Source organism: Hirundo rustica, chromosome Z (assembly GCF_015227805.2).
Source record: "Hirundo rustica isolate bHirRus1 chromosome Z, bHirRus1.pri.v3, whole genome shotgun sequence".
In the NCBI taxonomy this organism is placed as follows: Eukaryota; Metazoa; Chordata; class Aves; order Passeriformes; family Hirundinidae; genus Hirundo; species Hirundo rustica.
This window is the reverse complement of record NC_053488.1, coordinates 13849127-13872771: the sequence shown is the minus strand read 5'-3', so window position 1 is coordinate 13872771 and position 23645 is coordinate 13849127. Positions and strand designations below refer to the sequence as shown.

The 23645-nt window shown below is 36.7% G+C and overlaps 1 protein-coding gene across 1 annotated transcript in view; it reads left to right on the top strand.

Moving 5' to 3' along the window:
• The window catches only part of ITGA1 (integrin subunit alpha 1), a 58720-nt gene extending 35660 nt beyond the window's left edge, over window positions 1–23060 (top strand). Inside the window, exons 7-23 of the mRNA XM_040089875.1 lie at window positions 730–984; window positions 1416–1546; window positions 3416–3579; window positions 3770–3906; window positions 4837–4947; window positions 5440–5525; window positions 5711–5846; window positions 6833–6913; window positions 8652–8728; window positions 9470–9559; window positions 10573–10675; window positions 12275–12388; window positions 13991–14095; window positions 15847–15951; window positions 16607–16699; window positions 18174–18290; window positions 19032–23060. Of these exons, the coding sequence (XP_039945809.1) occupies window positions 730–984; window positions 1416–1546; window positions 3416–3579; window positions 3770–3906; window positions 4837–4947; window positions 5440–5525; window positions 5711–5846; window positions 6833–6913; window positions 8652–8728; window positions 9470–9559; window positions 10573–10675; window positions 12275–12388; window positions 13991–14095; window positions 15847–15951; window positions 16607–16699; window positions 18174–18290; window positions 19032–19076 (1950 nt within the window). The 3' untranslated portion in view covers window positions 19077–23060. The remainder of the gene's footprint in view (window positions 1–729; window positions 985–1415; window positions 1547–3415; window positions 3580–3769; window positions 3907–4836; window positions 4948–5439; window positions 5526–5710; window positions 5847–6832; window positions 6914–8651; window positions 8729–9469; window positions 9560–10572; window positions 10676–12274; window positions 12389–13990; window positions 14096–15846; window positions 15952–16606; window positions 16700–18173; window positions 18291–19031) is intronic.
• The last annotated feature ends 585 nt before the right edge of the window (window positions 23061–23645 follow it).

The window sequence follows — 23645 nt, the reverse complement described above, 5'->3', positions numbered from 1 at the left end:
GCATGATGCATGTTGCCAACAACAAATTGCTGGTGAATAGGATTGATGAGAAAACAGGAATTCCAAGTCCTCCAGTAGTGTGGGGTTTGAAATTTGTTTTTCCTGTGCTTACTGTTATGCAGTTCCAAATAAAGGAGATGCAATAACTGCTTGCTACTGCTTATTTCTAACATGGCATTCATGGGAAAGATTGGTTGCATGCCCTAGTGTCTGTGTGGTTTTGGTCCAGGATACACATAGGATCAGAACATGTATGTTAGGCCTCAGTGTATGTGTCTACTGGGGCCAAAATTCAGTCTGTGCAAAAGAAATGCTATCTTTTGCTCTGGAATAGCAGTATTACCATCTGTGTTTCATTAGAAACTTGGCTAACTTCTCAGATTAAGAGAATGCCTTTAGAAAAACTCTTTATACTGCCTAAAGAATGAACTGGTTTACTTACACTAGCATCCAAATATTGTTATGATACTGTGCTTTCCTGTGAACCTCTAATTTCGAGAAATACGCAGAAACATCTTGACGCAGAAAGAGGGAGAGGAAGAATGTTATTGCCACACACTGCTCAGAAAGAACACTTGAATTATAGTTGTGGAATCACAATTTCTACAGCACACATAATCACTAGTTCTGTTTAATTGATCCATTTGTCTTCTGGACAGGAGCTCTTAAAAGTCTGCATTGCTGAAATATTGGTGGAAATTCACAAACTCTAAATCTTCTCTTCCACAGACAAAGTTTGAATATCAGATGAGTCTTGAACCTATAAAGCAAACGTGCTGCTCACCATTAAAACAGGACACCTGCAAAGTTCTTAAGAATGAGCCTTGCGGTGCACGGTTTGGGACTGCAATTGCTGCAGTGAAGGACCTCAACCTGGATGGATACAATGACATTGTGATAGGCTCCCCCTTGGAAGATGACCATCGGGGAGCTGTTTATATTTATCATGGCCGTGGGAAAGCAATCAGTAAAAAATATTCACAGGTATGACATAAAACCCTGCAGGTTGCCAGCTGCTCTAACGTATGTAACGTATAAAATGTTTATAAACCTGTCTTCCCAACATAAGATGAGACTGTTACTTGGCCGGGTGTAACAGCTTCTTTTTTAAAACTGCTCTATGCTTTTCAACGTGTACTGATTTAACTGAACTCGAGTCTTAATATTGTTAAAAAAGAAATCACATGCTTTTATTAGAAACCTTCTGACATGTTCTGAACAGCCAGGAAAGCAGATATTTTGCAATCTGAAAATTCATAATGTGTTCATCACCATGGTAACTGTTTTATGAGTATTGTAATGAAAATTTAATGTTGTTACAGAGCCTAAACCCCATCTCACTACCATCAAATACGTCTTGACTGTTACAAAACCCTTCAAAGTGCACTGCATTAACCTCTTTATGCATTTCACAGCGTATTGCATCAGGTGGAGACGGGGAAAAAGTGAAATTTTTTGGCCAGTCTGTGCACGGAGAAATGGATTTAAACAACGACGGGCTGATTGATGTTACCATCGGAGGCCTTGGTGGGGCTGCCCTCTTCTGGTACGAGACTCAGAACAACTGTCAGGACAGAAAAAAAACTTGTTTAGTTACCAGTGTAACTTGCATACATGACTGTTTGAACTCTGTAAGGTTACTGGGTTTATCTCATGTTTTGATACATCCTGCAAATATTCATCTTTTCAGGTCTCTCTAGAGGAATGAGCATAAAACTTAATGTATACCGTTGTAAGTACAAGAATGTTATAGAAATCTTGGTAGCCTAAAATGAAGAACTTGTCCTCCTAGACCACCTTCAAAATAGAAACTGATTCCACTTGTGGCACTAAGTAAAATAGGAAAAAACATTAATTTCTCTCTTTTTCACAATACATTGCATAATATTTTATTAACAGTACCAAGAGCAGGTTTAAATGTTAAGAGGTCACTAAGAAAAATGATTTTATTTCTTAATAGGAAAACTGCAATTTGAGTCCCTACAGAAAATCAGTAAAATTAAACTATGCCTCCTGTTTAACAGTCAGTTTGTTTTCTTTATATAAGAGTATGATTCAGATCTAGTAGTGAGAAATATAATTTTTAAGGGAGAAGACAATCTTAAACATCAAATCCCTTATTTCTAAAGCACAACTAAAACTGTTTCTGTCTCTGGTAAGAAAATTGCTACCCCAGCTTCTTGCATTCCCTGTCCTGCTGTTTCATCTAACTCACCTGGTAAGCGATCAAGTTTATCAAGGCTTGCTACCATCCTCAAGCTCCCAGCTTCTTCTGAACTTCAGCTAGTACTTTCTTTCTCAATGTTCCATGTATGAAACAGTGTGATGCCCTTCGCTGCATTGTTGAGACAACAATTCTGAGGAAAGGTACTTTGCCACCAAAATTTTTCCTGGTTTAGTACACTGACATAGTGTATCTCATAGCCAAAAGGAAACTGAATGACACCAAGGGATGAGACAGGAATGCACTGCCGGGATGAAGGACACTTAAAGAGAAAAACTAGGGCTGTTTGTCCACTCACAACCTAAGAGATGGCTAGCTGTCCTCCAACTTATATATAATATTATGTTCATCTATGATACTCTCAATGATAGGTCTGGGCCTTCAGTCTCCTTTGAAATGGATCTGTCTCTGTAGAGTTGCTTGAATGTTTTTGAAAATATTACAGCTGCTGTCTTTTCTGAACCAAGCACAGCACTGTGGAGAAATGCTGTTACAGTTTCCTCCATAATTCCTCTTTTACTGGTACTAGCTATAGGATATATAGTTAATTACTCTTCTAGACCATCATGTTGCTCTTTCTCCCAGTTATTCAGGGGCTTTCCCTCCTAAGTTATAGCTAAGCTTTAAAAAATCCTGTAGTGCTTTATTGGTTTTGGCTGCTGAGGACATTTCTTTGCCTCCTGTTTTTGTTGTTCATTTTTGGTTTTCTGTATGATGAGTTCTCTCTGTGATGGCAGTTAACAGCCATGAAGTAATATGCCTAAATGGAGAAAGGCAAATGCAGACTGAAAATGTGCCAGAGAAGTGCAACTGGCATTGCAACTGGAAGTTGTTTTTATAGCATCAACAGCCAAGACAGAAGACATGGAATAATAGATGGCCTCTTAATTGGCACAACGTGGTGCCATCACCACGTTCCGCAGGAATCTCACTTCAGTTGCAGATTTTATGCTTCTCTTATTTTCCAAAGAACATTAAGGATTTTTTTTTTTCTTTTTAGCTATAAAAAGCTGCTCTTTTTACAGTTGGACTCGAATGATCCTAAAGTCTTTTCTAACCTAAATGATTCCATGAATCTGTGATTCTGTGTCTGTTTCTGAATGTTGAACGCTGCTTATTTTGTAATTCTTAAAGTTTTAAAAAGTTGCTGCTCTTATTTCCAAGCACTTTCTTGGTGTTTTTTTTTTTAAGGTCTCGTGATGTGGCTGAAGTAAATGTTTCCATGCAATTTATACCTAAAAGCATCAATATTCAACAACAAAATTGTCAGATAAATATAAAGAAAACAATATGCATAGATGCCACAATTTGTTTTAAGACCAGACTAAAGTCAAAAGAAGATATATTTGAATCCAGTAAGTAAATACGCATTAAGCTGTGGAAGCTTTAAGCTATAGAAGTCCTATGCTCACATGCATTTATTAATTTAAAAGTGGAATTCAGCATTTCTAAATTCAGTATTTGAAGTGCAGCTACGATACTTTTGGAAAAAGGAATGTGTAGAGGCAAAGTGCTTCATAATATTGATCTCAATCTTCTTTGCAGGTCTGCAGTATTGGATTACCCTTGATGCACAAAGACAGATATCTCGGAGCCTGTTCACAGAAAGCCATGAGAGGAAAATGCAAAAAAATATAACTATCAAAGGGTCAGAATGTACGAAACATAACTTCTACATGTTGGCAAGTAAATCATTTAAAGTATTTTTCTGATGTTGACACTAGAGTAACCCAAGTATGTGTTCCGTTAATTGCAAATTGGACAACAAAATCTGTATTCAGAAATAAGAAGTATACATAAAATTTATTTTAAACTTAGAGTTATTTATTTATATATGTATTAAAAATTTTCTTATATGTACAGTCTTTTTAGCTATGTCTCTGTGTCTGTCTTAAGAAAAAGCCTACCTCACTGGGTGGAACCAAGCAGCTGTTTAGGTGCACTCAAAACTCAGCAGGAGCATGTGAGAAAATCCCAGTTTGCGTATTGGTGCAATTCCTCCTAATAAAATAAGTAAATAAACTTTAAGGTTTGGAATAAAGAATATTTATTCACTGTAAAAAAGAAGCATAATTAGCAATTGAGTGTATGAATTTGCCCAGCTGATTTGTAGCTAATGTGTGGAGTGAATGGAGTTGCATACTGTAAGCTACCCACATTTGAAATGTTTAGTGACTTCACAGTTGTACCTTAATGCAAAACTAATGGCAAATGATACAAAAGAATTTTCTTCATCAAACAGCAGGCCTAAGTTTGACTTCACAAAAGGTGATGTTGCTGATGCATATCTTGCTGATACTTTGAGCACAACTAGAAGAGAAAAGTCTGTGAGTCAACCCTTGAGATATTCTTTAATGAAGCTCTGTGGAACATGCTCAGGCTATGTGAAATTTTGTGAAAAGATACACAAAAACCTTAGTAATTATTTATAAGGAATGCCTGGCACACTGAATGTGTCATCATCAACTTCAAGCATTCAGATGCTTCTCTAGCAAGAATGGCAACAGTGTGGCAGAAAAATATTTTACCTCACCACTTTTTAGGTCTTTTTACCTTCTTAGATACTAAAGTGAATTTCCATAACAGCAGCTTTTTTTTTCCTTATGTTCTAGGATAAGCCTGATTTTCAGGACTCAGTAAAGGTATTGCTGGAATTCAATTTTTCTGATCCAGAGAGCGGACCTGTTCTTGATAGCAACTTGCCAAATTCAATAGCAGAATATGTAAGTCATAAAGATTCTGTATCAATAACCAATGTATTTAAGGTAAAGTGAGGGGGAGTCACTGAGCTCGTCCAGGAGCGGTTTTCTCAATGGGTATGCAGGAATGCAAGGCTTGATTCAATGTGCTTGTGAACCATGCTGTCCATATCTTCTATTTTCAGCTGATTGAAGGTAGAAGAGAGTTACCAACAATTTTATTGTCAGGTTTTAGAGGAGTTTTATCCATTTACTTTGGTGGTGCTTGCCATCATTCATACTTCTATCAATGCCTCTTTTTAAAATCTAAGTGAATCATTTAGAAGGGAGTGATGAGTAAGCTTATGTTTCACCCATACATTTTACAAGATATTGGCATATTTAACTGGCTAATATTAGGGAAGACCTCTTTGATTATTGGACAGAAGGTCTTACATAAAATTAGATAATGCATTAAAATGTAAGTATTTGATAATAAAGGTAGTGAAATTAAGAATTAACATATTATTTTTGCAGATTCCTTTCACAAAAGATTGTGGAGCCAAAAATAAATGCATTTCAGATCTTGTTCTGATTGTAAAAGCAAGCATAGCTGGAGACAGGTAACTAAACTGGACTTAATGTATTGCTTGATATGTGTACAAAGTTTCTATGTGCATTATAAATTCTGCCAAGGTTTCCTTTCTGATTCAGAAACAAGATGGTCTGGAGACTGAAAGAAGTTTCTCTTTATGTTAAAAGCAGATTTAATAGTTAAGATGTCCAACATTCTTAATTTGTTTTACAGCTCTTCTCCATTCATTGTAAAGTCACGCAATGATAAGTTCACCATCCAGCTCTCTGTGAAGAACAAAAAAGACAGTGCCTATAATACCAGAGTTTTGGTTCAATATTCTCCAAATATTATTTTTGCTGGCATTGAGGTAGGATTTTTCTCTTTTTTTCACAATATCACAAGTATCATAACATATAATGTTAGAGAGATATGAAGAAGCCTTTTTATTAACTATAATTTGACTGCTTAGGCATCATTTCAGTTGTTTGAAAGAGATTTCCCAGGGCTATTCTTCTTGCTTATGCCTCTAAAGTAGTGGACATGAGTGGACTCTTGCCTAGGCCTGTCCATAAAATACAGATGCAAATTTCACAATGGCACTAAGAAAAAGTGCCTGCGTCTTAGACAAACATCAGCATTATGAATCACCTGTACATCTGTAGAGCCAGAAATGCCTTGCTCTTTATCTGTAGAACTCCTGGGCCTCTAGAATTCTCCTTTTGCACATGTATAGAAAAAGCACTGTCATGGTAGGACAGGGAATATCAGTGCCTGTGTCTACCCTGCCTCAGAGACAGCATTTCCAATACTGGCTGGTTTACTTCCTGCCTCAGCAGATATGGTACGAATACACCTCGGTTCAGATGGGAAGCATTTAGAGCAGTTTCTTTTCTGTCAGCAGTCCTGATGCTGCACATTAGGAGAAGTCAGGGATCCATAGAGCACTGTTGCTGATCCTTTGGCAATAACTGATGGAGTATGAATGTGACTTCATTGCTACACTAGGAACACTCTTACAAAATTTGAAAACTGTGTAATTATAGATGTGTTGATTGCTAGACCCCATGACTAATTTGCATGATGTCCAGTAGGTGTATCATTGTGAATGTTCCAAATTCTAGCATTGGAAAGGCATGATGGTAAGTAATTGGTATAAATGTCCATAGGTAAAAATTTTCCTGCAGAATTTGTGGCTTCATATTTTTGTTCTAGTTCAACTAAGGCTTTGACTCTAACAATATATTGACAGTGGAAAGTGGCAGTGGTATATATGTTCAACAGGTCTGTGATGCTCAGTCAAAATTTAAAATGAGTTTGCTCAGGGTCATGCTTTCACTGTCTTTTTTCCTTCAGGATATACAGAAAGATAGCTGTGAATCCAATCACAACATCACCTGTAAAGTGGGATATCCATTTCTAAAACCTTCAGAAGAGGTAAAAAGTCTCCCTGCATGCAAGTTCTCCTTGCCCCATGTTGTTCTAAAGGCAGGGCAGTCCATATCACCTCTGAAATTCTTTTCTCTTGTGTTCATCCCAAAAACTCTCTATGCGTGTTTCCCACACTATCCTTGATATCAACTGCACAGAGGCAGATGGGAAACCATCAGATATTCAGTACCTGGGCAGTCAGGTGTGGTAGGTGAGGATGTAATAGATGCATGTTGCCATCCTTGATGCTGTCAGAACGCAAGTGACACACAAGTGGCTCACCTGGCCAGAAAGGTCTGTCTCAAGGGTTTCCACAGCCTGGAGCCCGTAAGCTTAGTTATTTTGTATATAAAATGTAGTCCACTGGTTGCAGAGAGAATAAGATATTTATGTGGAAGTGCCAACCCAGATCTGCCCAAGTCAAGCATCAAGACATCCCCTCTGCTCCATGGTGAATGAGCAGCCTTTCCAGCAAGTAGTCCATTTAAAATCAAACTCCATCTTGAACAGTTAGTGATGTCTGTACCTCTTGTTGGAATGGAGAGGGAGCTTTAGTCAAACTAAGGCTTCAAAAAGCCATACTTAGAGCTTGAATTGGGAAATACCAATTTGCATGCAAATAAGGCAGTCTCTCCTGGCAGTTTCTTGTTTGCCCCTCTGTCATGCACCAGGGGGATCATGAGAGATGTCTACTTACACTCTCACACAAACTATCCAGCTTGTGTCTTGGACTTGTAGGGATTAAGTCAGCTGTTACCTCCTTGAAGCCAAATAAGTGTATTGTCCAATGCCTCTGCCCAGTGTTCCATTCCCAGCTTTATTGGATTTTTCTCATTTTCCTTTCATGCTTTGCTTGTTAGTTTGTTTGTAGCTATAAAGCCCTAAATTTAGAAATTTCACACTCCTCTTTGCATTCAGAAATCAATGAATCTCTCATTCACTGATAAGCATCCCTAATACATTCCTTTCTAAAGCTACTTTTTGTTTTAAGTATGAATATCTAGGACAACTTTCTGTGGACCACTTTATTATAAAGGTTTGTACACATAAAAGGAAAGATAAAAATCTGAGCTGAAAATTCAATACAGTAACAAATAAGAAAACTTTCGCTTCATACAGAATTACCCTTAAGTGTCATGATATGAGGAAGAACATTTGGGACAGTGTTCCTAAATTTTGTGTCATTCCAAAATAGGATAGATTTTTCCCTGATTATAATGACAATGAGATTTTTTTGATACCTAGTGGTCTCTCCTTTATTTGCATTGTAAATATTTCCTTTTGGTATTCTATGGGTTCTACTATATAGTAAGTGATATTTCAGCAGCCTTCTACAGGCAGCTCATCTGGACTGCAATTGCAAGGCTGTAAAGCTTTTTTTACTCCTCAGTAGAAGGAAAAAATAGCTTTTGATAAATTGCCTGTGATTAAGCACTATATTGCTTTCAATTGCTTTCAGTCAAGAACTATATGGCCATGTGTTTCTAATACACTACGTAATTTTTTTTCCTGAGGTTTGTGAAAATTTGAGGCTTCTGTTTAGTAAGTGATATCTATTGCATTTCCTTCTTGGCTGGGGCAAATTCCAAATAGTAGATTCATTCAGATTCATAGAAAACTGGTAAAATACAAATAAGGATTCCCTAGATAAAAGCAAAAGTTTGTACATTTTTCATTAATATCAATCTCTATTAGGAATGGATATTTTTTCCTTTCAAAATGTGTAATGTATTTCTCTACACAGATTTCCTTCAAAATATCATTCCAATTCAACGCATCATATCTCCTGGAAAATGCTACTATTCATGTGTATGCAACAAGGTTAGTTGCAGTGTTTGCCTTCTGGGTTTTTTTGGGTTTGGTTTTGTTTGTTTGTTGTTTTTTGGGGGTTTTTTTTGGGTTTTTTTTTTTTTTTTTTTTAAGCTCCACGGTTTTGTGTTTCGTAATAAAACACAAGTTTCTTCTTAACTCACAAACAGTTAAATTTTATGTAGAGCTGGCACCCTTACAGACGTATTCAGTCCAGCAGTGAATTGAGTGGACTAAATAAATGCTTGATACTCTCTACAGCCCTAGAGTTACAGCCCTAGAGTCATAATTTCTAGTTGTTTTACCTTTAGCAAAGGGGGTTTTTTTTCTCCTAGAGAATTACTGCATATTTTAGCATGAATCACAGTTAACAGAAAGCTTGGCCTTCAAAGAGTAAGAGCATTGCAGAAGTTGTCCCTAATAGGGTAAAGGAATGTGCTTGCCCTCAGTGTTTGCTGTCCCTGCAAAATCCAGGGATGGTGTGGCTTTTAAGTGATCTGTTTTCATTCAGTCATCTGCTGCCTGTAATTTTAATAAAGATGCATTTCTGAGCTGGGGCTGGTGCAGGACTTAAATCATTAGTCATTGGAAGAAGTATTTTTATTTTTAGAAGACAGTACTTCACTGGAAATGAGTATTATGCTTTCATACCCAGAGCTGTAGGTATTTCATTGTCCAAGGTCCCTTTCCACCCAGTAGTTGTGTCGTGTCTGCAGCAGTCTGATCCGAGTGATGTGTGTTGTTTTGTTTCAGTGACAGTGAGGAACCACCTGAGACCCTGAGTGACAACAGAGGACATGTTACAATTCCAGTGAAATATGAAGTAGGATTAATATTTGTAAGGTATTGACACTTCTCTCTATTTTACCTGCTAGCAGAGTAAATTGCAGGTGTTCAAAGAATATTGTGTTGTTTTGTTTTAGAAACATGCTTAGTGTCTACAGACAACAGCTTCAAAGCTCATTAAGCAGAAGCCCAGGCTTCAGTGAAAACTCATTATATAATGTCCCTAACTTGATGAAATCCCATTTTATCTGTTTAAATTTGGTCTCCAGTTCCCAAGTACAACAGCAGCTTTTGCTTGGTTCCTGTACTTTGCTATGTTCATTCAAAGATATTTCATTTACATGGAAAGCAAATACTTCCAGCTTCCCGATGGCCATGGATTTCTATCACTATAATAGTATATGTCATGGTGTTTGATTTCCATCTTCAAAAATTAACCTTAGTTTAAGTTCTTGGGTGTTTGTTTTTTTAAGTTAAAGATTATACTTTAATGCAGGTCTTGTAGCATATTTTATTTTCAGAAACAGACAGAATTCAGTTAGATTCCATCCCTGAAAAGCATTATGTATATAATTGGTAAACAACATTTCAGGGTGTGCAGGTGTAAATAATTAAGCCAAATTAATTTTGGATGCATTTCATGGTTCACATCCAGCCTTTGTTCCATAGGGACATAGGCTGAATTTGGAGCATGACTTTGCTGACTTCGTTCTGTTTTTGATTCTGTCTTTTACAGAATCCTTCCTGTTTCACATGTCAATGCCCAGGATAAGGGACTACACAACTAGCATAAGGACAGCAAAATCAGACTCTAATGTATTAATTTTGGCAATAATATTTTCTTTTTTTGTAGTTATATCGGAACAAAACATTCTAAATGTACTTGGTAATAAGTGAGACTGATTCAGAGAACAGAGCAGTTGAATTTCAGTGGATGCAGGAGTGTACTACTATCTGCAAGACTAGTCCTGAAACTAATGAAATAATGAAAATGCCTATATTGTTAGCTCCTAGGGGTTTTTATGAAGTTTGTGTGCTTACTTTTTTTGTGTTTTTTTTTTAACCCACAGTGTTTTCAAAGAGCACCATGTTATAATTGCAGCAAACGATACTGTCCCTACTGCTATTAACACAACAGAGCAGATTGGGGATGAAGTTACTCTACATTATAGGGTAAGAAACAATTAAATATGTATTACATAGGTACTATTTTAATTTTTTTCCATTTGGTTTGAATTACTTAAATAGCAGGTATACAGTATGTTAATCCCTCTGCATACTTTGTGCTTAAAACCTTTTTTTCCTTCCTTCATTCAGAATACAGTTAGTTAGAGGGTTTCAGATGGTCCATCTCCTGCAGAGTAGTTTTGGTGGGTTTTAGACCTTCTATCCTCAGCTGGAAAAAGAAAGCATGCCCTGATAGCACTGGGACTACTCCTGCTGCAGTTTAGAACAGTTATTTCCAAAATCCGTGCTCCAAGAAGGTGGTCTTCCTAGCTGAATGAATACTGCAATGTAAAATCACATGGGAAAGATATTTAATGGACTCTGCTCTTACTCCAGCTCTAGAACCCCCAAAATAAGGACATGGAGCTTCTGAAGTGGGTCCAGAGGAGAGCCTTAAAGATGACCACAGGGCTGGAGCACCACTCCTGTGAGGACAGTCCAGAACCGTCAGGGCTATTCAACCTGTAGAAGAGAAGGCTCTGTGGAGACCTTGCTGGGGTCTTCCAGTACCTAATGGGAGGCTTCAAGAGGGCAGGAGAAGCAGTTTTAACAAGGACATGTAATTATAGGACAAGAGGGAATGGCTTTTAACAGGAGAGGGGTAGGCTGGATTGGATATTAAGTGGTGAGACACTGGAGAAGTTGTGGATGTCCCATCCCCGGAAGCGTTCAATGTCAGGTTTGAGCAACCTCTTCTAGTGGAAGGAAGCTGTCTCTGCCCATGGCAGGGGCTTGGAACTTTAGATGATCTTTGAGGTCTCTTCCAACCTAAACCAGTCCACAATGATGCCTGATGATGCTAATGCTGTGACTAAAAGTCTAATCTAAACTTGCAGCAAAACTTAATTTCATTTTCTTGAGAGCATCCTGTTTCCCAGGGTCAAATCCAAAACTGAACAAGGGTCCCATATAAAAACATAAAAGTCTCTAAATCAACTTCCAGCTGTAAAAAATGGGATATGGTAAAATCCTTGCTCTCACTAAACAGCAATGACAAAGGGTTTTTTTCCTATTCTTTTAGGCCACTGCAGTGTTTTACTCAGCTACCTTTTCTTCTTGTCTACTGTGGATGTCTAAGGCGTTATTCATCTAATTTGCCAATCTTTGTTTTCTGAGTCAAAAATCTATTGGATTACAGAGCATACCATTTATGAGCTTGTAAAGTATTACATTTGTCCACTTCAGAGTCACTAACACCTGTTCCCCTGCCAGCAATTTCATCTAGGTGGTTACCCAATCCTCAGCCACAGCAGGCCTTTCCAGAAAGAGCTGCTGCTTACAGATATGTTCTGTTGTCTTCTCAGAGAAAACAGAAGAGAGGAACAGGTGATCACAAGAGTAATTACCTAGGCACATCTGAGGAGGAACCAGCAGGAGCCTCCACTGATACAGTGGTTTCTCTCCTATATAAAGCACTTTTTGCATAACTGTGGAAATGTAAGAATGGACAGAAGAAAATAAAACCACAGGAAAGAAAAAAGACTCACAGTCAAGTGCTAACAAAATGAGGAAAGTACTAGTCAAAACATTTTTCTTTTTTTCTAGATTGAAAAAGGTGAACACTTTCCAATGCCAAACCTCACACTGCAGATCTTATTTCCAAATGTTACAGCTGCCAAAAACACTCTTCTCTATCTTACTGCACTGTCACATTCCCAGGTAAGATAGGAATTTCTATTTTTATGATCAATCTAAATTTGAAATTTTTGTTGTAAGGAACTGCAAATTGCAAACATTTGGGGTTATGCATTGCTTTTTGTCTAAATAACAAGATGCTGTTGTTTTAAGAGTATGTACAGAGGTGCATAAGAAGACAGAGGGACAACTTTTCATAAAAGTAAACAAGCAGATTTAAAATGGTGTTGAAAAATAACTGGATTGAAACAAGGCTGGTTTGTTATATTACAAGTACTGAGATGTCCAAACTCACTTATGAGCTCCATATTCTCTTCATTGTCAGCAGTGCTTATTGCAAATGCTCTAACCCTGCTGTGTATACCTAGAGCCCAACCTCCTGTCACTTCTCTTCTTTCAAGTACTGAAATTAACTTTTGTGAATGTCTGCTCTCCTGCACTAGCAGTCCTCTGGCTTCTTCCTTCTCTGGCACTGAGACATCCTGAAGGGGGTAGTAGGTCATATGTTTCAAATGCTCTTCACTGCAGCCCTCATTTGAGTTTTTCCATTTCATTCCTCTGGTGCAACTGGTGGAGATCACAATTCCAACAAATTCCATTATCCTAGATCTGTAGATATTACAGTTAGAGCTCTATCAATAACTACATGGCAGAAAAATCCAGCTTAGCGGTGATCTAAACATCCCTTTGTTTTGCTTTCACTCAGAGACATATACATGTGTACCTCTGTGCTAATAATTTCACTTAGTTATGTACGGTTGCCCAACTGAAAAAAAAACCAAAATATATGAAGAAAAAGATCAAGGTTCACTTTTAAACAAAACAAATATCAAATTAACAAAAAAAAAAAAAAATCATATTTAGGATACAAAAGAAGTTATGTCTGTTCTTGATTTCCTTGCCCCAGTATCGTCATTCCCAGTCAATCACCCCATTTGACATGTTTGCACATAAACTCAGTAAATCTTGTTTTTTCTAAGAGAAATTTCATGTCCTGCTAGCTACACCCTAGTGATAGTAGTGTGCCAAAGTGTGTTACATAGGATTTGTAAACCTTTTCATGCTAACAGCGTGAAAGTCAATGACCTGACTGAAAAAAAATCAATTTCCCCACACCAAAGACACTAAAGGATTTCCTAGCTACCTGGGGAGCAGTCACAGAGATCCAGCAGTGCTTCAGCATCCACTTCCCCTCCCTGGATATTGCAAGTGAAGATTCTGCATTCTGCACTTAACCTGCCTGTCTGCTTGCTAGGGCAGAACCTCTGCGGCTTCCTATGCAAAAGCTGTTTAGCTCATTTAAAAGCCAACCCTTGTTGGTTTCACATAATGGTTAGCTTGCAGGAAGCTCTTGTCTGCTTGTACAGATGTTTAAGTCAAATAGGTATGTTAAATTATCTCATAAATATTTCATGTGCTGTTTGGATAATAATACTTCAGTACATGGACATCTGAATTTCCTATTCTGCACTCTTGCAATATGCTGTTTTATTTTAGTGGTTAGTAAACATCATAACTGTTATTAAATATTAAATATTATTAATGTTGACTTGTTTCCATATCATTTTTATTGTAATAGATTGTATATTCAGACAATAAGAATATTATTTGTATTTCTGCTTACAGAATGCCATCTGCCAAACTAGTTACCCTGTAGATCCCTTAAAGATTGGCACTGGGAAGCCATTTGTGTTGTCAAAAATAAAAGAACCTACAAGGGATACAATTATGGTAAGCCTATTCAAAATATATATATTCACCCCAGACCTTAATTCAGATCTTGGAGCTGAGTACTTCTGAAAGAGATGTATAAACTGCTCTGAAACTTTATCATTTAGAAACTCACTTTGTTTTAGTAGCTTAGAAAACCTTTTTTATGTTGACTAGAATTTAGTTTTTATTTGGCCACAAAACTCTACCTGGAACTGAATTTAGATAGTTTGGGGTTTCGTTAATTTAAAAAATATGTAAATAGAAGTAGCACTTATGACAGCTGAATAAATTCTTACTGTCTATGTTTCCAATTTAATTAATAAATAGTAATGTGCTTCTTATCTCCCTTTCAACTTCTTTAGACATCCAGTAGAGAATACATTCAAACGTGACCAGACAGATTTTCCATGCAACTGTTATTGATTATCCCATTTGGAAAGGACTATCTCTTCACATTTAGATGAAAGAGTCACAGAGGGATTTGCTTCTGTAGTTACGTTGGCATGTCAGGGAGAAGGTGTCCTCAGCACAGAGGTGCAAGTGGGGTTTCTGGTGCAAATGAAACCATGCCATGGGGACAGTGATTTACCATGCTTATCATCGTTCTTCACAGAGGTGACAAAGGTCTAGGCTAGGGACTCTTTCTAACTTTTTGCAATATAATCCTGCTGGACTCCCAGCTATCAAGGGTTACTAGGAAGCAGAGTTGCTTGAATTTTCACACACACACGTTGCCCTGCTTGAGAGATTCAGGCGTCCCAAGATTTGGAAAGCACTGCAGAAAGGCCATAGCTGTGTTGGTAGAAAAACACTTGCTTTTACAAGCTGTGCCTCCCTTAGGAGTTTTGTGATGACTTTTGCTCCATACCTGCAGCAACAGAGATCCCTTAGAGCTTGCCACCTCTCGGCTTTGGCTTCCCGAGATTCAGGTGGGTTTAGAGTCTTTTCGCCTTCTGCAAAGCGCTGAGCCAGACGCAAGAAACAGAGTCTTCAGGTTCTGATTTTCAAGGTTGCGCCATTTGTTTATTATTTTGTATCTTACAATTCTCTCAATGCCCAGTTGAGGTCTGTGCAGCTGCTCGGGCATCTGATGACTCCCCCAGCATTGGGCTGTCGCTGCCTCTTATACTAATTGTTATGTACTCTTTATTTATCGTTATTTGCCAATACCTATCACTTACACTAAACAGGTCACCTCTACTCTGACCCAATCTCCTTAAACTACTTTGTGCCACCGTCACTGCAGAAAATGGAGTGAATGAAGAAGAAAGAAGAAGCAAGAGACAATGCCCCAAATCCTCCATCTTGCTCCCATCCACTTCCATACTAAAAACCCAAAGCCACTGTTTTTCACCCTATGACAAGCTAAATTACTATCTTTCACACTCTCGTGGCCTGTAATTCATCTTGCAGTGTAGGAAGCCTCTCCCATGGACTGGAATCAAAGCCAGTGTCTCCTTGGGTCCCAGACCGCCCTGTCCAGGTCCCAGACCCCCCTGTCTGGGTCTCAGACCTTCCAGAGCAACCAAAGGAATGCCCTGGACTCCGACAGCCACCATACACAACTGAGTCTATTCTACCACAGCGAATATCTCGTCCTGTTTTATATAATGCAGTGTCATTTTTGCATAAAAAGCTACAGTAATTAATACCAGTTTATTATTGGTGTCAAAGCAAGTGATCTCTATATATATAGTGGTTTATGTGTTTTTATTTTAATGATGTGAGAAGTCTCTTCCCATTACCTCATGCTGGTCCCTTTTAAACAGGACTGTGATACGTACAGCTGTGCCTCTATTAATTGTGCCCTGGTCCCATCTGACATATATCAAGTGAATGTTTCGTTGAGAGTATGGAAACCTACCATCATAAAAGTATGTAAATCCTATTTTCATTTAGAATACGTTCGGGTTTGGCTAACTTGTGGTTTTTGTTTTCTTAAGTGTCCCCTCTAGTATTTGATGTACTTTCCTTTGCTGTTTTAAAATTTCCTTAGAACTGTGCCACATGCACTTTCTTATCCTTAAAGTAAGTACTTACAATTTAACAGGAGTTTAAAACCATGGTAAGAAGATGCCCCTTACTTTTGCTGTATTGGTGGTCCTTTTTTAATACCTATTAAGGCATCCAACAAGTCTAACCCAGCAGATTAAGAAGGAGCACATAGTTTTTAAGGAAGTCTTAATCTGTGAAGATTTCTCAACTCTATAAAGGATTTTTTTAAAATTTAATTTAAAGAAAAAAAAAAGAAAAAAAAAAATCAACCCACACCAGAAGAGAGACAGTAATATTCCAGGATCAGTTACTATTTCTTTGAAATCTCTGCAATCTTCCCTTTCAAAGCAGTGTTGCTGCCTTGCAAGCAGTAATGTGTATGCTGAAGGTGACATACATGAGCAGTTTCACTGACTTTGGTGTTTTCCAGCATCCCCCAAAGCGTTAAGTTTTTCTTTTGTACATCTTATTGCTACAAAGCTTTCTACTAAATATACCTAACAGTAAACCACAGTAACTACTCTCTTCTTTCAGGCCAGTATTCACAGCTTGACCCTTGTTGTGAAAGCATTACTTAGGAGTGAGAACTCATCACTGATTTTGAGAAATGACCATCAAAAACTGGAGGTAAGAACATGATAATTTATGTATTTGTTCTTCATAGAATTTGTTGTGCTATGGAATCATTCATTTTCATCCCTTACTGGTTGTTACCTTTAGTAATGAATTATCCTACTCTAAACAGAAGTGTTGTCATATTACAGTAGAAATGTCAGAATTAGTCAGAAAATAACACCAAAAGCCCAGTACCCACCAATGTACCTAGGTAAGAAAAAGTACTATCTGAATTTTTTCTGCTTGCTGTAATATAAATACTTCCTGCAGCTATGTAAATTAAAAATGTAATTAAAATTCTTTTAAGGAATCAGTAGTATTTGAAAATTGTCCTGGATCAATTAAAATTGATTGTACTTTGTATTTTCTTATTTATTCTTTCTTTCCGCTTTGTTACCCAGGATATATATTTGAAACAGGATCTTCTATTTTTCAGAAGTTCACTGTGATTTTCTTAGCTAAGGAAATATATTGTAGTGATATGTGTATGATAGTAGAGGCATCAGATATAAATAGAAATGTCTTAAATTTTGTTAGAGGTATTAGTCATCCTTTTGATACTCTCAATTCCAAACATTTATAGTGTTCAAACATTGGTCTTTTGTGATGACTTGTACATGGAGGAGTTTACTTACTACAATGCTCATTTTTTTAAGCAAAAATCTTATTATGACTTTATTATGAGTTCTCATTATTAATACTCCAAAATTTAGAAAAGTAATAAAAGTAATACTCCAAAATGTAGAAAAGTGTAAACTACGTCTTGCACAAAATATTTTTGAAAATGCAAAAATGAGAGGTCCATTGTTAGCTGGTTTTGTGTCTAGAAATTTCTTTTAAGTGATTGATTAAAATTCAGTCCAGGAATAGAAACACAGCTGAGAGGCTTGCCAATAATGAGAGACAAGGAATATCAAATTTACCTTTTTTAGGGACCTGATTTCATGCTTAGTGTTCAGTTCTTCAATGCTCTTTTGAACTATAAAGTTGATCTCTAATAAATTGTTTTGTTAATTCAAACTCCTACCTGGCCACATTTATTAAAAAGTGAATATTACTTATTTCTGTTCAGTTTACACCAGGTATGCTGTGTTTAAAATCAAATTAGTGTCTACACATGCTTTTGCACTTACTCTTGCCTCCATCTTTCAGGGAGGTTGGCACTGAGTGAGGAAGAATGCACATGAGAAACTCCTTAGCTTATTCTTCCACTGCTCATGATTTTGGTCCTGTGTCCTTTAAAACAATGACTATTGACTTGTAGCAGGGCCACTCGCATAAATGAAAGCACTTTAAAAATTGCAAAGCATTGTGTAAACACAGCCTTTCATGCTGGAGATTATTTTCTTAATTCCCTCATACTAATTCCTTTAGGTGAAATGAAGTGGTACCCTGGAAAATCACTACATACTGATCAATCACTGCTGCTGCTTTGATATTTTAGAAGTACAAATTATTTACTGCTTATGTTCTGAATACTTTGCAGACCATGATTAAAATTTCCAAAGAACACCCACCGGGTACAGTCCCTTTATGGGTTATTCTCCTGAGCATCTTCGCCGGACTCTTGATTCTTGCACTGCTTATATTTGCTCTGTGGAAGGTAAGCTGCACATCCTTGTCTTCAGGAGCATGAATAAATATGCTTAAGTTCTCTGTCATTTCTTTCTCATAACCAGAACCTCACAGACAATAATCTTTATCTAATAAGTAGAGTTAAATTTTGAAGAAATTGCAAAATAACTAATTACACTGTATTTTTCTGACGATGGAGCAAACAGTGCTACCTGATTGAAACCTATATTGCTGTTATGTTAGGGAAAGAAAAATAAGAAGATATTTTAATACGAGTAAGGGTTTATGAAGGAATTTTTCTATCAGCCTTGGCTGTGACCTTTGTCAACTAGGTTTTCTCTGTTTTGCAAGAGATGCTAGGGCCTGTGGTGTAAGTCTTGCCACAAGTGGGCACTCTTCTCCAGGCTAAATATTTTGTTCATAGTTACATTAGAAGGTTACAGCTTATAAATTTCAATATGCATCACCTCTTGAAAATTTTGACATTATAAAATAAAATATTATTTATTCAGCTGAGTAACAAAAATAACTATTAAGCATTTTAACCCTTGATTGTATGTGGGCAAAACAATGATTCAGCCATCACTCTACTATATGTTAACTGTACTTAGTTTTTTCCATTCCAGGAAAAACAGTATTGTGGTAAAATATTCATTAACTTTATACAGCAGTGCAAGTATTAAAATAGTAGTAAGAACCAGCATATGAATGTAACCAGTACAGTTTGTATGCTTTGAGCATTTTTTAATCACTTTTTTCTTTTCTGCAGGCTGGATTTTTCAAAAGGCCATTAAAGAAGAAAATGGAGAAATGAAAAAAGGGAAAAAAAAAAAAAAAAAAAAAAAAAAGCAGAAATTTTTGCTCAGGTCTGCCTCCAAAATATTACTGTAAAATTATAAACTTGGATGTAATGATTACAATGCTTTCTACATGCTGGTGCATTAAAAAAAAAACAACCCATGAAACAGAAAAACAAGAAGAAAATCAAGCGCATATGCAAAGGAATTATGAACAAAAAAAATAAACAACCTTGCAGCATTTTGTGATCTTCAACAATGTACCTTTAAGCGTTACTCATTTCTGGAGAGTAACTGAGTTCAAAGATTCTAATGTTTTTGAATACGGAAAGTTTGTAATCATATTTTTATATACCTATGTATGTGGAACCATTTTTCATTCCAAATTACACAACAGGTCAGCTTGTATGTAGCAATCCCAGTCTTTTTTATCGCCTTATGATTTTCAAAAGGAAAATGCATTTTCAAAATTCCCTCCTAATGTCAGTTCTGTGGAAGCAGATTCTCAATTCACTACAAGGCAGAACATGTAAACTTTGAGAATGCACCAAATACTGTGTGATAGCTGAGGCAGCAGCAACTCAGAAGACAGAAGCACCTCCAAAATATTGGGTGAAAATTACCGAAACACCATGGATTTCTCTTTCTGCTCATTTTAGCATGTCAGCTGAACAAAGGATACTTCAAGAAAGGGATTTTTTTGATCAAGAGGACCATAAAGGGTTGATCCATTAAATCACATAACTGTTTGAACTTGAAATATATTTTTGGCAGGCCTAAAAATGCGCAAATCATTCAAGCTCGTCTGATTGCACACTGTACTCAAATAAGCAGGGGCATAATTGTATCTGAAAACTGAAATGTCCGTATTTATGTGGAAAATGTTTAGAGGCATCCTGAAAGTTTGACTCTTGCTGTATATCTTGGAGTAGCCAGCAGGGTGCTTCATAAACTGTCACTGTAAATTTATTGTGTAGCTATTTAATCCAATGAATTTAAAGTGTACAAAATTAAAATTATCAAAAGAGCACAGATAGGAAATTCAGCACTGGCAAGCTTCTTCTAGTCTTATAAGTCACAGCTCATCTTTATTACTTAGGAATTTAAGAAGTGATGAAGAATTTGCATACTAAATAAGCACTTAAAAATTATGTTTATTTTGTGTCAAAGATTAAAAGTTTATATGAGAATACACTGAAATGTAGATAGCAAAAGGTTTCTTTAAGAATTTTTTCTTTCTATTTAGATCATTCAGTTTCTTCCTTTCTTTCATGCACCTGTCTTCCTCCCATGAGGATCTCTCCTTGGGGCTCATGGCTGTGCCATGACCTTGAGACCTTCCTGTGTTTCTTGGAGACACATGAAATTAACAGGAGAAAAAGGATGCATGCTGGCAAAGTGTGATGCTGCCTCAGCGTGATTCAGAATTGATTACCGGTAGGAGAGAAAATGCTGAGGAGGTGTTCTAAGTTCTGTAAGACATACTTGTTGGCCAAAAAGCTTTGCCTTGCAAAGGAAGCCAGGAAAATTTCTTCCTCCTCTGGGCACAAATATTACTGATTTTTTTTTAAAAAAAAAAAAAAAAAAAAAGTTTTTGCTTATCACTGTCCTTCTAGTAATAGCTTAAAAAGAGTAATAAATTTTATAAATACTTATTTTTCAAGGAGAGAATGTAGATTGAGTTGAACATGCTGACAACTCTGAAAGTATTCCAGAAGGTGCTTCATTGCTTCAAAGATGCTGTCACTCTTCAGTACCTTTTATTTAGTTCCTTAAAAGTTAGGGAAAGTAGTTATTGGGGAAGGCTGACTTATGTGAATGCAACGAGTAGGATTGAGTTTGAAAGTGTTGGCAATTTCTCCTCATGTCTGTGGGAAAGGTGGTTATTTCATAGCAGCACTCTGCTGAAGGTAGCAGTATGACTCAGAGGAGAGGGCAGAGCCCTCCGTGGGAACACTGTGGGTGGCTGTGCTTTGCAGAGCCTGAGAGATCTGCTGAGGCAGTGGGACATGGTTACTGTGCTCCTCTGGACAGCTGGAAGGGCACCCTGCCTGAAGGAGGTCTTAGCAAAGACCACATGAATGGAAGCAATAAAGTGACGTAGAGGAATTGTGGATAGAAACCCTGCTTCATTCATTCTGAAAGCCAAAAATCTATCTGTTGAACTGTGAAGATAAATACAACAGTGATTTCAGTCCCAAGCAAGATGCAGGTTTTACTTCAGAAAAATATATTATTTCTCTCATTTGTTTAAAAGATTTAAATAGCATTTGTCACCATGACATTTGAACACATTGAAATTGTAATTCTTCTCTCACAGTATCTCTGAAAAGGCATAGCAGTGTTGTTAACCTCTTATGAGTTTGTAAAGAAACAGAATTTTGAAGGAATTGTGACTCATCTATGCACACGTAGGAAGTCTATGGTAGCAGAGGAAATACTTGTATTTATTATTATTCATTCAGCTTGTTAACAATGAGATCATTTTTCCTGGCTTCATAAAATTACTCACAAGTTGTGTAAAACACATAATTCTTATGCAGCATATTTTTAAGTGTTTCACTATTTAGTTATGATAAGCTGTTAGCCAGAGCTTTTAATTTTTCCCATGACTTTTCATATCTTATTTTAAAACATCAACCTAACTGAAAAATATATAAGTCAAAAGAAGTCTATTTCCCTAGATGAAGACTATGCAAAAATAAATCAGTAGTATTTATCAATGTAGAGTATAAAATCAGTGTTTCATTTTAAACTCTCTTTGCACTGTAAAATCAGTAATAAGCTTTGTATAACCACGCTGCTTTCCTTTTTCATGATACTTTCTCTCTTTTCACATTTCACTATTATCATGTTTTCAACTATAATATCTATTTAATAGATAAGTATACATACATACATACATACAAGTATGTCAAGGGGATAGCACTATAGCACATTACTCTTACACGATTCTTAACAATTAGAAAATTCATTGTTTTTATCCATACTAGCCTTTCCACACAGCACTGGAAGAGCAGTATTTTACTGCTTTTCATGATATACAACCAAAAAAACCTGCTGAAAGTGATTCCTTGAGCAAAGCAATATTGCAAACATCAGGAACATCTTACTTAAATTTGGCAGGCACTAAAGTAGCGGAACCTAATTTTACAGCATGTAATCAGTTTTATTCCTAAGAATAGACACATTGGGTTGTAATGTGATTCTAATAACTATGAAGATAAATATTTTTTATGGAAGCAAAAGTGTGTAAAAATTAATAATAAACTGGGTGTGTTACCACAGATTAGGCAACTAAAGTTCCCACCCAACTCATTTTCTGACTTCAGCACTGAAGCAGGTAATTTTGTGGGAATGGACAAGCTACTTTTCTATAGGGCAGGGATTCTCTGCACACTCCTGCCTCAATATCAGGTTGTTCTAGAGATTGCTGATCCCATACGTGATTTTAGAAAACTTAGGAAACAGCATCTCCATTAGAGCATTCTCCTTGAGCAGCTGGTTGTGCTCCATGGGCAGTTCCTTTGCTTGTCTGGTTTCACTCTAAGTCATAACTATGAGCCATTACTACAGACACAACCCACATACCCTGACCCTTACCTGAGCTCTTTAGTGCATATCCTGTGCTGAGTCATTTTAAGCATGGTATTCCTCTTTTTCAGAACTTGAGTCAGAGGAATCAACCTTAAACTGAAGCCAAGGGTTTTCATCTCACCTGGCACCAAGAGGCTGGAGTTAGGGTCATATTCATCTCATGAATTCCACATAATCTAATTGGTTAATTTCTTTAATTGCCTATTGTATAGATGATGACCCATTCAAAAGTAAAAGCAGATAAGATAATCAGAATGTACTGCTCTTACCTATACCACTTAACAGGAATAAATGGGGATTTACATACTTCTTAAAGAAAACCACAACATTCTGCATAGCATTTTCTTTTTCCTGTAAAAGTATTCCATGTGCTTTATTGATTAAAACAGAAATTAAGAGTCTAACATGTCTCCTGTGTAATTTGTTTGCTTGTTACTGATATAAGAATAATATTAAGGCATCTCAGTACCTAAAAACAGATTCATCTACCTGTCAATAGAAAGGCATTACAGAGACAAACATTACTGCACAGCATAACATCCAGAAGAGCTTGATGTGATGAAGCTGTCAGAAATACATTGTCACTAGATGTATAGACTTTGTGCTTATACCCATGTTTAAAAGCTTTTTAGAAGACCATATCACTTCCTGGCACAGAGGTTTTTCCATGACAACTGTATAAAAGTTGAAAGTTCATTTGTTCATCTAATAATTCTTCCTGTCCAACGATTTCTCTGTACAACTTATTCATGTAAACCAAATAGTTTATGGTCTTGCGTAATTGTAAATGATTCACATTGACTTCTTTAAACCTAGTAAACATTTGTATCAAAACTTCCTAGAAGAAAAAGATTATACCCTTTATATCATTGTTAACTTTTAGAAAGCATTACAAAATATGTAACCACTGTTCTCTCATCAGAGACTACTTTGATGCTGAATCACAGTTCTCTTATAGCAACATCCTGTCTAGTCATGGGGGAGTGCTT